Source organism: Oreochromis niloticus, linkage group LG9 (genome assembly GCF_001858045.2).
Source record: "Oreochromis niloticus isolate F11D_XX linkage group LG9, O_niloticus_UMD_NMBU, whole genome shotgun sequence".
NCBI classification, from domain to species: Eukaryota; Metazoa; Chordata; class Actinopteri; order Cichliformes; family Cichlidae; genus Oreochromis; species Oreochromis niloticus.
In genome coordinates this window covers 5841986-5857386 of record NC_031974.2, presented here as the reverse complement: position 1 = coordinate 5857386, position 15401 = coordinate 5841986, and the positions used below count along the sequence as shown (strand labels likewise).

Here is a 15401-nt window from a genome sequence, read left to right as displayed (position 1 = left end):
TTTTTAGTTCAACGCATAAGGACAGAAGAGAGACTTGGGTGGAGTGAGCTTATCGGACGCTGGCACCTGCTGAGATGCGCGTTTCCCTGATTTCCCCACCAATTTGTATTTTACTTTTAGTTTTTTACATTATTACTTTTAAATTGTATTATTGTTGTTTTACTTAGTTTTGTTTTATTCAATTTTATTGTCCCTATATTAATTAAAATATTTTTAATATGTTTATGTTGATCGTAGCCTCCTGAAGCATTACGCATGCGCCACTCCTCTGGCTTGCCGTAGAAAAGCGAAAGTCATCCAATAAGGAGCATGTCATATGCTAGATTGGTGAGTTTTATTCATCGTATTCATTGTTTGTCACCTGTAGCGATATCCTGTTTTAAGTACTGGCTCTATGTTGTCGAAAATTGAGGTTTTTAAAACAAAACGACAATGAACAGTCAGTTAAACTATGCTAGGCTAATTGAAAGCTAACTTTAGCATTGTGTTAGCTCCTCCGTATAACAAACAGCCATTAATCATGAGGAGACACCGAAACTCCTTTTTGTGTCCCTGTTTTAGTGTATTATATCTGAATTCGTGTTAAATACGTGTAACTGACACTCCAGAGTCATTCATCGCATCACTGCGTGTCTAACCGGTGTGTTTACTATGCTGGTTTGCCGCCAGGTGTCGCTGTGTGCTGCGGCTCCGGGGCTGGCGGCCCTGCTGAGCGGCTCTGTGCTGGCTGCAGGTGAGGGGAAGAAGAAGAGCAACCAGCCGCCTCTGAGCATCGAGGAGGTGGGTTTATACAGAGCCTTTCTAGCGAGGGAAGGAAAGTGCTTTGCCCATGAGTCCGTTTTACTTTGTCTGTGACTTTGTTTACATCACACAGCCACCCCTCCACAGAGGTCTGGATCAGAGTCAGAGCTGACCCTGGAGGGACAGCTTCAACATTTCAGAGCTTCAGAACTTCACACTCTGTATTTGTTTCAGCTGCCGTCTCTGTACACCAGCCCTGAAGCTGCGGTGCCCCAGTACGTGGAGCCCGAGGCCGGGCCGGTGGAGGAGAGGGTGGCCTCACTGAGGAAATGGGCAGAACCATACACGAGCCAGTGTCAGGTTAGTTTACCTAACCTCAGGTGGAAAACTCTGTAAGAAAAACAGAAAATTTGTCAACCTTCTGATGAATATAGACATCAGTCCAAAACAGGCAGCACTTAATACCCATAAGTACAGATTTTATATACTTTTAGACTATGGCAGATCACGTGTTCTTATAGATTTTTGTGCTGATGATGTATTTCTGGAAGAGAAGCTGTCATGTGGCCTAAGCTGTTGTGCTCCCGTTGTTCTTGACAGTCTCCTCGAGCCTGTGGCTTTTGTTTCTGATAAAGGACATTGTGGGATTGTTTTTTCTTCCTCGCTGCCACTGTTGCAGAAACATTCACACCGAATCCAAACAGCTCGTGTTGCCTCAGAGGAGGCGGTGTTTCTGTTTCTGTGAGGTTTGTGGCCTTGAGGTGAAGACGAGCAACAAAGACATGACGACCAGTAACTGTTTGTTTCCAGAGAGACGCCAGGGAACTTGTCTTTAAGTGTTAAAAACCTGAAATTTCTTTGCTTTCTGTTCTACTTTCTTTTATCTCCTTCTTTCTTTTTCTTGGTTTTCTTTCTTTTTTCTCTCCCTTCCTCTTGTTGTTCTTTTTTCCTTCTACTGCCATGCTTCCTCACCTTTAAGCCTTCCAACCATCCTCAAATCTTCCTTTCCTGCTGACATCCATCCTTCCTTCCAGTCATCCTTCCTTCCTTCCTCCTTTCTTTCCAGCTGTGCTTCCTCGCTTCCTTACGTCTGTCCTTCCATTCCTTCTTCCTTCTTTCGTTCCTCACATCCATGATCCTGCTATCATTCACCCATCATTCCTTCCTTCCTTCATTAACTTTGTCTTTCCTTCCGTTTTTCTTAAAGTTGCACAGGAAATAATCAAACCTGCCATCAGACAGAAACAGTTTGTCTCTGTTCTGTAGTTGTTGGTTAATAATAAAATGCCCCATTAACGAGTGAAATTCAGCATCTTTATGTGTGTCTCTTGTTTTTTGCAGGAAACTGGCCGGGCTGCTTTGGAGAAAGTGGAGGTGAGTAAACGCTGAAACTTGTAGAAATATTTTTCTTGTTATATCTCGTCGTTTCATTAGTTTCTGAGCTGAAATCTTCACAGCATGCACAGAAAGTATAATATCGAAAACTATCCTGAAACACTTTTGGCTCTTATGAGAAATAAAAATATACCCGAAACCAGCCTGAGGAGGCTTTGACGCTCATCTTTCAAATTGTATCTTTTTCTTGGATTCTTGTAACTTCTTACAATCTGACAAATACCAGAGATTATTACACAAAGACCAACACTGACAGCAATAAGATGAACATGATAAAAGAATCTAATTTTTAAAGGAAACTTGGATATAAAGGTCTAGGTTTGATGGAACAATATGTCTTGAAGAATCCTGGGCCGAGGTACGTCGGCTCTGCAGGTGAATGTGTGTAGAGGAAGAAAAAAGCAGCGACTAATCAAAAAACTGACAGAAATATTGATACTGAAAGTGAATTGAATTAAAGAGTTAAAATGGCTGTTTGTTTTTTGTCCCCCTGATGATCTTTGGACCACAGCAGGTGTATCAGAGGGTGGAGCCCATCATCAGCACATCAGTAACAACAGTCACAGGTGAGGAAATGCTCGTCACTTTAATGAGCTGTTTAATGAAAGCGTGTGTGGCAGCCTGTTTGTGTGTTAATGTGTTTGAACATTAAATTGAAAATCTCCCTAAAAACCTGTGAGCTCCTTCACTCTGTCCTTCAGATGCGTACCAGTTCCTCAGTGACCCTCCTCCTGACCTCTACCCCAGTGTGGCGGTGGTGGGTTTCTCCGGCTTCCTGGGACTTTATTTGGCCAAAGGTAACGTGGGAACATCTGCTCCTTCTCACTGATGAATCGTGTCAGAGGGACTGATAATGAGTGTTACAGTTTAGGTTTTTACAAATGTGTCTAAAGCGACCTTGACAGAGTGCTGTCTCTTCACATTTTTCTCCGTGTTTTGCTGCTGATAAATTTGGAGCTCCTGGGATAATCTCTGTCAGCCCTCAGAGAGGAGGCTTGGAAACGTTTTCATCTAAAGCAGCTGTTAGATCGTGTCTCATGTGGCTGCTCACAAACTCATAAATATTATTAAAGTGGATCTCCTCTGCTCGTGTCCAGCTCCATATTTTGATCCGTGGACTCTGCTAGAGAACAAAATAATCCTCATTTATGTGGGAGTGCCTTTCCACACCTAAATAAATGTTTCGTTTGTTTAAATCGAACTCCTATTTGTTTTCCCCCCTGGTGTTGTTCGTTTGTGTAGATGTAAGCACGGTAATCTCACTCAGGTGAGGACCAAAACAGCCAAACAGACCCTCTGCAGGAGGATGTGGTCTCGGTCCAGTTCCAGACAAACGGTTGATTTATGGTGTGAATGTGATCAAACCCAACCATCGGGTGTGTGTTGCAGGTTTGAGCTAAACAGCTTCCTGTAGCCAGACTGCAGGGCTTCCAGCACACCAGCAAAAACCCTGCACACTGCAAACTGAAAACCATAAATCAATGTGATGTCAGTCAATATAAGTTTAATGCTGTGTTGTTTTATACACGAGTACTACAGCTCATTCATAAAGGCCCAGACATGAAGCATCATTTTGTGTCCAGGTTTTGGGTCTCAGTAACGTTAATGTTTACCTCCTGCAGCTGTAATCTCATAGTTACATAAAGAAGATCAGCATTATAAAGTCATGCCTGTAAACCTTTTCCTATTTGAACATCTATACTGTATTTTTATGTGTTTGCACTCTTACACACACACACACAGACACACACACACACACACACACACACAGAGAGGAGAACAGTCATGCATTCACTCTGTAAACGCTGGATTAGTAGCTGCTCTGTCTTTGAAGTGAGATATTCAGTGACCCAGTAAAAAGTGTGTACAGGTAACGAGGAACAAAAGAAAAGGTGACTCTCTCTCCCCCTCTCTCTCTCCCCCTCTCTCTCTCCCTCCCAGGCTCCAGGCTGAAGCGTCTGGTGTTCCCAGTCGGCCTCATGGCCCTGAGCGCCTCCATGTTTTACCCTCAGCAGGCTGCATCCGTGTTGAAGGTGTGTGTGTTTATGTGCTAACACACAGCAGAACAGCATCTGAGTGTGACTGTTTGTGACAAAAACATAGACTGTATCTAAAAGATGGTCATAAACACCCTGATTGGCTTTTTGAAGCCTTAACTCTGACGTCTTAGCCTCGTCCATGATGCTTTTTTGGAGCCAGAAGTGATGGCACTTATTAGGAAGCTGCATATGGATCACACAGATGCGTGTACCTGCTAATTAGAGCTGATAGGGGAGGATCGTTGCCCCTGGCTCACTCAGAGTCTGTCACCTGGTCTTTTCCGGTTGATTTAAGTCTCTGACTGTCCTCGTATCCAGAGGCTAACATCTGCCCCCGACACGTACCGTTAAAACATGATAACCATGATGTTAAAATAGTTCTGTCTGCTAACCTACAGAGCTGCTTGGTGAATATAAACTGTTTCAAACTGAGGAAAAACTGTTGCTGCTTTTACTTTGTTTGAATCAGTGTGAACGCTTCACCTGATGCAGATAAAAACATCCAAACTCAGGTTTAGTTTTCTTTAATTTCCCACATGCAGTCAGGAAACAGCTGTCAGCACCTCTGCTTGTTTCACTTATTTTAATTTTTAGCCACAAATAAATTTTACCTGGAATTTGTTCCATGAGGAAATTAACCTCCTGACTTTCTAAACTTTATCAGCCCAGCTCTGACGGACGAGTCCCAGATTAAATCTTTCCAGGCATCATTCGTAAACACGTTGTGTGTTTGATCTGTGACTCGTTTCCCTTTCGGAAAGGGCTGTGTTTCCGTGCAGGAAGCCCGGGCTGTGAATTGTGTTTCTAATTTCCACTTGGGTGGTTTTAATCACTTTGTTTCCTTCACACGAACGGACAGAGCGAGACAGAGGCACACCCGGACAGATCCACACAGCTGTAACATATGCAGAAGTGAAACAGAGGCGCGGTGAGGATGTGAAAACATCTGATCTCACGGCTTAAAGAAGTGGGTCAGAGTCCACTCAGGAGATATCTGTAACGTTTGCAGTGAAGTTAAAGCCTTCAGAGTCATGAAAACCTGATGCTGAGCTTTAAAATCAGAAACAGGAAACCAGGACTGAGGGACGCATCCGATGAATTAAATTTGCTTTCCAATAATAAGGATGACATCGTTCTTTAGCCTCGTTTATGGTCACCACATTGATGTTGCGCTCACCATCTGTGATGTCATCGTTGACACTACAGCCCTGTCACTTTTTATACTGGTCAGTCTGCTGCTTTCTCCGCAGTGAAACGTGTCACCAGGCAGAAAAGGTCTCTGTGTCAGCGCTTGTATCAGATTAGAAGAAGTTTAAACAGGAAGCAAAGTGACCACAAAGTTGTCTCCAGAAAGTCACGTCTTTATTTCAGCGGCTGCAGCGTCTCGCTCTGTGATTAAAATACAAACAAGAGGCGCACGACCAATCAAAACGACCGACCTGGATATTTTTATTTCCCCTCCACGGTGTAGTGGTTTATACGTCACACAGCAGGTGAAAGACCCCTGGTTCGATACTGGAAGGAGACGCAGATCCCTTTGGGGCTGTGTTAGGAAGTAAAAACTCTTTTTGTCACACTTACATGCTTCAGATCAACAAACAAAAGGCAGTTTTTAAATGATGATTTAATTTATTAAGGAAAAAATATCCAAAAGATCTCAAAAAGCAACACATCATGTCACGGTCTAAAGAAACAAAGTCACATCTATCAGTCCAGTTACAAAGACATTTGTCAGGCTTTGAGATTCCAGTAAACCACTGGGAGAGACATCATACCTTCCCAGTAGTGGCCAGCCTGCCTGAGTTACTCCATGAGGTCACAATAGAACCCAGAACAACATCCAAAGAACTGCAGGCCTCACTTAAGGTCAGAGTTCACGATTCAACAATAAGAAAGAGACTGGGGGAAAATGGCATCTGTGGGAGAGATCCAAGACGAAAAGCCACTGCTGACCGAACAGAACGACTCACAAATGTCTAAAAAATTGTAAAAAACAAAACAAAACAAAAAACGTCTGAATGACCCCCAACAAAAATATTCTGACTGACAAAGGTGAACTTTTTAGAAGTTTTTTGTCCTGTAGCGTTCGGTGTAAAACAAACACAGCATTTCACAGAACATCACACCATAACAGTTAAACATGGTGGCAGTGTGATGGGTTGGGCCTGCTTTGCTGCTTCAGGTCCTGGATGACTTGCTGTAATTGATGAAACCGTGAATTCTGTCTCTACCAGAAAGTCCTGAAGGAGAATGTCCGACCAGCAGGTTCGAACCCTGAAGCTCAAGAGCTCTTTGGTTCTGCAGCAGGACGATGAGCAAGTCCACCTCAGAATTTCTGACAAAAACAAAGTCAAATTTATTTATATAGCACATTTAAAACAACACATGTTGACCAAGGTGCTGTAAAATGAAGATTATCAAAAGACAAAAAAACATAGGAAGACATGATAAAAGTTAAGAAAAAGAATCATAAAATTAGAAGATTTGAGTAAAAAGTAAGATAAATCAAAGTAGTGCAAACTCGTTGTGATTTAAAAGCCATGGAGTAAAAATGGGTTTTCAGACTGGTTTTGAACGTGTCCAGTGTTGGGGAGGTGCTGATTGGACAATTTAGGAGCGGTCACAGCAAAGGCCCGGGGTCCTCGGTGTTTAATCTGGACCGTGGACAGCTAAGAGCGTCTGATCCACAGACCTCAGTCATCTTGCAGGAGTGAACCAATGTAAAAGATCAGAAAGGTATGAGAGTGCAAACCCGTGCAACGCTTTAAAAACACATAATAAAATCTTAAAATTAATTCAAAGCCTAACTGGCAGCCAGTGTGAGGATGCCAGTATGGGAGGTGTGTGGTCTCGGTTGCGTGTGCCCGTTAGTAACCGTGCTGCAGCGTTTTGGACCAGCTGCAGTCGGCTGACTGATGACAGACTAACACCAGAGTGAAGACTATTACAAAAGATGGCATGGATAGCTCTCTGAGTCTCTAAAACAGAGAAATGGCTTCACTTTAGCAAGAAGTCAGAGATGAGAGGAACTGGACTTGATTACAGCATTAATCTGTTTATCAAACGTTAGATTAGCGTCAAACATCAAAATGAAAGTTTTGGACTGAAATCCAACTGAGATCTTTGACCTTAAACAGGCTGTTTATGCTCAAAAATCCTCCAACGTGGTTGAATTTACACAATTCTGCAGAGAAGAGTGGACCAAAGTTTTTCACTTCAGTGTGGAGGACCACAGTGACTCGCTGTCAGGTATCACAAAGGCTGACTGCAGTTCTTGCAGCTGAAGGTGGGACAGCTGGTTATTAGGTTTAGGGGGCAGCTACTGTTTCCCACAGGCCGCGTAGGTTTGGATGACTTTTTTCACTTAATAAATAAAATAATCATTTAAAAACTGCCTTTTGTATTAATTCAGCTTTTCTTATCTGACTAATATTAAAATTCGTTTGCTGAAACGTGTGACAATTTTTTTTTTTTTTAAATCAGGAAGTGGGCAAATACTTTGTCACGTCATGGTTCTTTACGTGCACAAAGTCTTTTATTGTTTTTAAAAAGTCTGGTTTTATTTTGATTCCAGTTAAAAACGTTTCCTCTCTATCTTTGGTTTAAGTTCACTGTAATAACCTCGGTGTAGCCTCTGAATCAGATGTGAAGTCTTCTCTCCTTCCTGAGTTCCAGTGCCTGTAACATTTGTTAAATATTAATCAGCTCCAAGTACGACACGATGAGCTCAGCTTCGCTGCTAATGGCAGAGACACCGGAGCACAAGTGTGAACGCACTCAGCACAGAACTGTAAATCACGCTCAGCTCGACACCAGAAGCTTAAATTGAAATCCACACTGTTTATTATTTATTTGAAATTTACTTATAATTCATGGAAATGCTCTTTTTCTAAGTTCAGTGATGATGATGGGGGTACCATCAGGTGACCTTTACATCAGAGGCTTCAGTCCCAGACCGTTTCCTGTGTGGGCCTGCCCACTCTGCTGTTGGCCTGGAAATAAATCATTAATAAATTAATGAATCATTCAGATTACAATTATCAAACTAAATCATGGGGTTGATGGTTTCTGTCGTTGTGAGTGAAAACCCTAAAACCTGCAGCTTTGTGTCGTTATTGCTCTTCTTACAAAATTCGGCAGCGACCAAACGTCAGCTTCAGAGATCATTTTCTATCTCTGCATCTGCGTTTAGCTGATGTGTTTCGTGTTTCCTGCAGGTGAGTCGAGACTCGGCGTACACCTGGACTCAGCAGGGCCGCGCCGCTCTGGAGACTTTGTGGAAAAATCCACCTTTTGGCAAAAAGGAGGTGAGTCTGCGGCGGAAGCTTTGCATGTGTTCGGTTTGCTGTTTTGATCTCCTGACTGTTTTTTGTCTTTGTGAAGCCTGAGAAGAAAGAGCAAACGAAGGGCAGCAACACGAGCAGCTGAAGACGGCGACCCACTAACACACCTGTGTACCTGTAGCTTACTCACACATTTCCCACACAGACAGACTCCCAGAGCTGCCGATCGTTACATGTGAGCTTCACTTTGAATCTTTCCAAAACATCTCCGCCTCTTCCCAGAAGGAGTTTGGCTCATTGCACTGGACACCTCCTCCTTTTCCTCCTCTGTAAACATTCCTTCTTTCTCCTTCGATGACTTCAGCTCCTCCGGTTTAACAGGTCACAGTGTCACCTTTCAAAACACTTCCACGTACTTTAACGTCCCATTCTGCTACAGAGACGCACTAAACTCGGAAGTACTGCCAAAAATAACATTCAGATCAGTCCGATCAGTCGTTAAGATCCATTTTTATTAATATCTGTCAGGACTTTCTTCTTCTTTTTTTCCTATTTTGAAGTAAACTGAATATTTTGACTGTCAAAAGCAGTTTGAAGAGCTGGGATTGACTTCTTTCTTTAGTTTTTACTATTTATGTCAATGAATTTAGACGCCAGCAGTTTTCCCTCTTTCCTCTGGAGGAGGATGTAAACGAATGAAGTCTCCCCTGATGTAGTATTCAGGTCACACTGTGATTCTTATAATCCTGATTTAATGCAGTATTAATGTGTGCATCCATCTCCAGGTATTAATGAACTGTATAATATCCATGTCTAATATTTTACTGTATATATTATGTGTAATTAAATCCAGTATTTAACACTAAAACTGCATTTATTTCTCTCTTTTGATAGTTACTCATAAAAATATATATTTAGATTATCATTATTATTATTATTATTATTATTATGATGATGATGTGATTACATCCTTAAATCTCACCTGTATAGTAAAGAAAAATATATCTCACTGTTTTCACAAAGACAACACAGAAGTGCTGAAAGGTGCAGTTCCTCTAACGTCCACTAGAGGCCGGGCCTAAAGGTTACTCACTCGCATAGATTCCCATGCACATCTGTGCCACATCTGTACATTTAATTGCTTTATAGAAACTGTACAGAGGTGATTTTATTTTAATAAGTTATCCATTTGGCTGCTAATAAGCCTCAAAGTGAACAGCTGTCACTTACAGCTCCACGTAAATTAGCAGCTCTGCCTCCACCGACCTGAGCGACAGAAGCGCAACAGAAAAAGACGACGGCCTGGACTTTGTCCAGCGTTGTTCGTTCTCACACCGTTGGTGCTGGGAGGTTAAAGACCAGCTAATACCCACAGTGAACGTACGGGATGTTTGAGTTCTCACTCTAAAATTAAACTCCGGAGGAAACTATTACTGGACGAGTTTCCTGTTTTCCGGCCGTGTGTTTCTGATCCTTTGATGTTTGAGAGCTCAGGCTGCAGACTCTGGAATCATCAGCATGTTTAGCAGCCTGAGCTCAACAATCAAAGGCTTCGGATCAAAGTTTACATTTCTGTCGTGTTTCCCTTTGGGCCCCTGCTGCTCTGGGTGGGTCCATAAAATGTGACAAATATAAAACTGAAGCGTTTCCATATTTATTCATACAGAAAATAATCATTTTTGGCCGGACACTGGAGCTTTATTTGCTTTGAATTCCAGTTCTTTTTATGCAAAAGCTTTAAACAATTTAATATTTCCCTCAAATTTTGACTTGAAATACAACAAACCCTGAAGTTTTGAGTGGATTCTAGTTACTGCAGTTACATAAAATCAACAACACAAACACTCAAAAACAAACAGGTCGGGTTTATTTCAAAACGATTACTGACCAAAGTGCTGCACGAGTTGTTGAGAAATGTATTTTTCCGTTTTGTCAGAAACACAAAGACTTTCTGTGAAGTGTTCACAGAATAAGTCGAAGCTGATGTTTGCTCTTAAGCATTAATTCAAAGTGATCAGGTCAGATATGAAGCTGTAAACTCTCACAGAGCCAATAAAACCTGGTTTTATTGCTATGCTAACTTTGGTATTTATAACTACAGCATTCAAAATTTAACCTCAGTACTATTATATTTTATAATTACAGGTCATGAAAGTACACAATGCTTTTAGCTTTAATCATAACTACAGGCGATATCTACATGAAGTTTTCAGGGCTGAAAATTGCAGCTAAATTAGCTTAAAGTCCACCCCAAGTGGGTTAATGTCACATTTAAAGCCCAAATCTGTTGTTTTTGTTTTTCTGTAACCAACTCTGAGCTTCAGCATCACAGTTTTAATAGCAAAACTGCAGCACTTTAAAATCAGAAACAAGTGTCACCGCAGAAAACTCTTTGAGTAAAAGGTTAAAGCATATGAAGGATCTCTTTCACCTGCGTTTTCATCTTCCAGCCCTGATTCCTTCTGTGTCTCATTAGTTTCCTATTACAGTCCTATTTTAACACTCATGATGGCAGCTCATGGCTCTGACTCACAGTTTGGATACTTTACATTGATTAAAGCTCTTTCTTACAGATTTGGTTGCTTTTTTCACCTAATTTCTCCTTGGAAACGAAGGCTTTGGACATTGATGCCTGAAAAGAAACTGAAACTGTTGAACTCTAAAACATTCGTCTGTCATGCAGAGGCTCACGCCCTGCAAAAAAACAGGAAAACCTCAAGTCGAAGTACCTCAAAGTCGAAACAGTGCTGCATCTGATAAGAGGCTCTATTACGAAAGCGATTAAATGACACTAAACTGAGCTGTGCAGCTAATAACAACAGAGTGAGAAACACGCCCGTGCTGCTGTGGCATGATGTGTTAAGTTGTTTATGCACATCTGAATAAGAATTAAGGAACTCAAACCAATCAGCTGAGGAGGAAGGGAAAAAACACAAACAGCAGCACATCCGCTTCCTGTTTGTCTGCGGCATGCTGGGTTTTATTTCAGCTCATACTTGTTAGAAATCAGATGATTTGGCTTCTTAAAAGTGCCTTGTTGTTTTTTCTGACGAACGAAGGGCAAATCTGCATGAACCCAGAGCTACGTCACGTCTTCAGATGTATTAAAGGAAGCCAGAGACAAATAAAAAGAAAGCAGCACTCTCCACCTGTAACCCTCGTTTTTAGTATACGTGCATTTTTAAATGGTGAATTTGCTTTTTCATATTGTTACAGAGTAAAGAGAGCACAGACTTGTGTAGCAGTGTGTTAGTTTAGCTTCGGGATTTGTGATCGATTCACTTCAGAGGCTATTTAGATGTGTCAAGAGACGAAAGCAGACAAGGACAAAGAGTGATGACCTGTCGGCTCAGGTCACAACGATCCCTCGTCCTCACACATCCTGTTTTATTTTGGTACGGACTTTTATTTTCCTCGTTCTGCCTTGCCCTTATTAGTTTCACTTAGCCCTGTGTTTATACTCTTGTCGCTTCATATCAGTTTTCAGATCTGTTTTACCTCAGCTCTCACTTCCTCACTCTTCACTGTCTGTGATATTTACACCACTTCTTTGTGTTTCACTTCTGGACTTTTGAAACCCTTCAGAGGATCTATTTTCCTGGTGGAATCATAGCAACAGACCATAAATCCACAGTTTTCAGCTGATAGTCACAGAGGACCTGTTCTGGTTCCCGTATTTCCTGTACAGTTATGCACAGTTCCAGTGCATAACTCTGCACATAATGAAGTCAGTGTTTGCACTTGCAATCCCTGTGAGCTGAAAGGTTCATGCTGCTCTGAAAGTTACATTTCAGACATGTTTTTGTACTCCGTGAACTGTGTGATGTCATAAAAAAGAAATATGGTCTCCACAGACTTGCCTGGTCTCACCGCTAAACAGGTAATGCTCACAAAAAGGCAGTCTGTGTGAGCAGGCTTCTTGGTCGTCATGGTAACCAAGACACCAGAGCTTCTTACCCAACAGAGTCATTTTATGTAATGTAACCACAGTTTTTGTTGCCTAAACTTTACTAAATACTTTTTTATGACAAGTAGTTCTTAATGCCCGAACTCACAGCATGTCACAGCATCACTGCTATAATAACACTAATTATTTATTATGAGAAACTGGAGGGCAAACGCTGGTCTGTGGTGTTTAGGAACATGTGCAGAAGTAGGTCAGTAGAGTAGCGGTGCAACAGACACTGCACTGTTGGATGGAGTCCGCGTTTATGTGCAGGGTGTAATTGAATGATTTGGGCTTTAAATCCCACACAGCAGCACATAAAGTGTAATTACACACAGCTGCATGGTTTCAATCCGCCCAGCACGCCCGCTGATGAGGGAGCGCCTTTCTCTGCTGTGTTTCTTCAAACCAGGCGGCTGGAAGTGAAGCTGGAAAAATCAAGAGACTCTGAGATGGAAAAAGAAGTCAAAACTATTCAGGGGGAAGTTAGAAAATGCGTGGGAGGTTTTTTCCTCTCCTTTTATGCTCCTTACACTCTGCTTCCCAAACAAACCTCCCTTTAAAGGCCCAGAGTCTGAGACTTTGAGGAAACCGGCCCTCGGAGTTAAATGACCTCACCGCACAGACATTCTGTGGAAAACTGTGTAATGAGGCTGCGTGGTGCTGTGTCAGTGGGTTTTAAATGATGTCAGAGGGTTTTCCAGACTTCTCATGATATCAGCACAAGTCTGAATCCAGCCAGCTAACACATCTTGTGGGGTTATATTCAGTAACAGAAACAAAACAAACCACAAAGCGGTGACTATGAGCCCTGAAGCTCCTGTGCAGCCAAATTTTAAAGCCAGTGGATTTATCCACATAAGGATCCTTATGTTGATGCATATGAAAAGCAAAGGTGGGAGAGTTTCAGATTCACCTGATGTTAGATGGATTTTATCATAAATCCAGCCCTGGAGGCCTGACAGGTGTCACCGGATAAATTCACTGACCGGCAGAAGCACTTCCTCCACCCGATGAATGCTTAACCAGAAATATAGTTTAATAATTCAACGTAAATGAAACTGACCCACCTCCAGATGAGATCAGTTGTTAAAAAAGCACAGAGGATGGAAGCTTTGAAGTAGGACCTGCAGCCATAATCAGAGGACACATTGAACTTGTGCTGACAGGCGAACAATAACATTCAGTTTGCAGACAGATAACCGTCCGCGAGGTTAAACTTTACGACATGACTGTGCTTTTTCATTATTCGCTGTTTCGTTATCATGACCCTACATCTTTATGGCAAGGACTTTTTTTTTCTCTGGAACAATTTCCAGTTATGATAAAAGCTATAGAAAACTATTAAAACATACATAAAGCCATAGGAGTTCAGGCCATTAAATTGAGTTCACAGTCCAGCCTTTGACTGCTTTATGAGTCCAAAGGAGCTCCACAAAAACATCTGATAAACTGTGAAAACAGAGGATCTGTGGACACGCTGGGATTCAGTAACAGTATGTACTGTTTGTGTTTTGCAGGGGATCCATTTCCATTAAAACACTATTTTTTGAACTCCAGGTTTTATCTTGCACAAAGAAGAACAAAAAACCTGAATTCATTTTATAATCTCAGAGTTTTCCTTGCAAACGATTCCCAGAACCACAGCAGCATTAACATAACTGCAGAGCTGCAAACCAGTATGTAAAAGCTTTAAGTGCAAACATAGGTGAAATACAGTAAACAAGGCAAGAACAGACTGTTTCATTCTAAAGAGCTTTAAAGTCAATATTTGGTGTGACTGCTGTTATCCAGCACAGCTGAACTCTCCTCGGGAGCCTTAAGAGCTTGAAAAAAGAAGGCAGCTGGACTTTGTTAAGTTTGTGAAGACAATCACCGCTGATCCAGGAGGCTTCTTCAGTTCTGGTGGAGGTCGCTGACGTACTATTGATCGTGTGTGTCATCACCACGGCATGAAAAGAAACTGCTGCTGCCACCTACGATGCAGTCTCGAGAACCCTTCAACCCCCATTCACACCTGGCCTCAGGTGACCTCAAGTGGTTTCACCCGTGATGAATAGAAGAATGACGCCTTTCTTCACACCCATCATCAACGAGGTTAACGACCACCTCCAAACGGGATCGTTCCCACCTGGGACGCTTTTGTTTTTAGAACTGAAGAAGAAAAAAGTTGAAGTCCACTTTCTTTCTTTTCTCAGGTCTTTGAGACGACGATGACCGAGACTGAGGGTGACTGAGAAGCTGCACAGTCGTGCTCTCCTGCAGCTTTCTTGTGATTTCTTTCAGTACTGTTCAGGAATAATTCTCCGGGCTTCAAGGACATTGAAATGTCTGCCCTGCTTCAGTAATGTTGATGTCTGGCTTCTGGGAAGGCCAGTCTACCACTGTTCTAGCATGTTTTTCTATTCAGTTATGCTTTTAGTGCCCTGGCATCTGGAGGTCATGCTGAAAAGTAAAGCTGTTGTGAATCACATTTTCCTGGGTGGCATCGTACGGTGGGTCAGATTACAATGGTGCTTTTCTGTGTTCATAATTTCATTAATCTCTTACTGGCTGACATTAAGCCCCAGTGACACAGCCGCCACAGTTCTGCTCTCCCCCCAAATATTTGAAACTTTAGATTCATCTATATCAGACCCGTTTGCCCCGATTTCTTAAGGACATGCGGTTCATATGCCGTATAGTTTTAGGCCTGCCACTTCTCCAAGGTCTCAGCCGTCAGCTCTTTAAGTAGTCACCTTGTTGATGCAAATACACAATTTTATTCCTGTCAAATGATCATCTTTGGCATTTTTCAGTCTTAAAAAAGGGGAACCAACGTGTTTGTGACAGGCTGCTAGTAACAGTTGTGTGTTGACGACACTGATCCATCCCTAGAGTTGGTTTCTTTTTTTTCAAAAACATAGTAGAGATGTAGGTCGGTGTTTGGTGGCCTGAGTAGCAAATGAAAGACATTAGTCTGTAAATGGTCAGCACAGACTGGATTAGTACCTCATA

At 42.0% G+C, this 15401-nt stretch overlaps 1 protein-coding gene across 1 annotated transcript; it reads left to right on the top strand.

The window, feature by feature from the left end:
- On the top strand, nucleotides 1-9326 carry apoob (apolipoprotein O, b). Its single transcript, XM_003456258.5, has 10 exons — nucleotides 1-105; nucleotides 238-327; nucleotides 670-780; nucleotides 976-1101; nucleotides 2083-2115; nucleotides 2648-2702; nucleotides 2838-2933; nucleotides 4078-4169; nucleotides 8393-8482; nucleotides 8559-9326. Exons 2-10 carry the CDS (start codon nucleotides 310-312, stop codon nucleotides 8601-8603), a joined length of 666 nt encoding a protein of 221 aa, XP_003456306.2. The 5' UTR covers nucleotides 1-105; nucleotides 238-309; the 3' UTR covers nucleotides 8604-9326.
- Nucleotides 9327-15401: the final 6075 nt, after the last annotated feature.

Excerpts from the sequence above, each read along its gene's own strand:
- apoob (XM_003456258.5), top strand. Across the intron at positions 1,102-2,082 it reads CATACACGAGCCAGTGTCAG|GAAACTGGCCGGGCTGCTTT; the intron begins GTTAGTTTACCT and ends TGTTTTTTGCAG. Across the intron at positions 2,703-2,837 it reads ATCAGTAACAACAGTCACAG|ATGCGTACCAGTTCCTCAGT; the intron begins GTGAGGAAATGC and ends TCTGTCCTTCAG.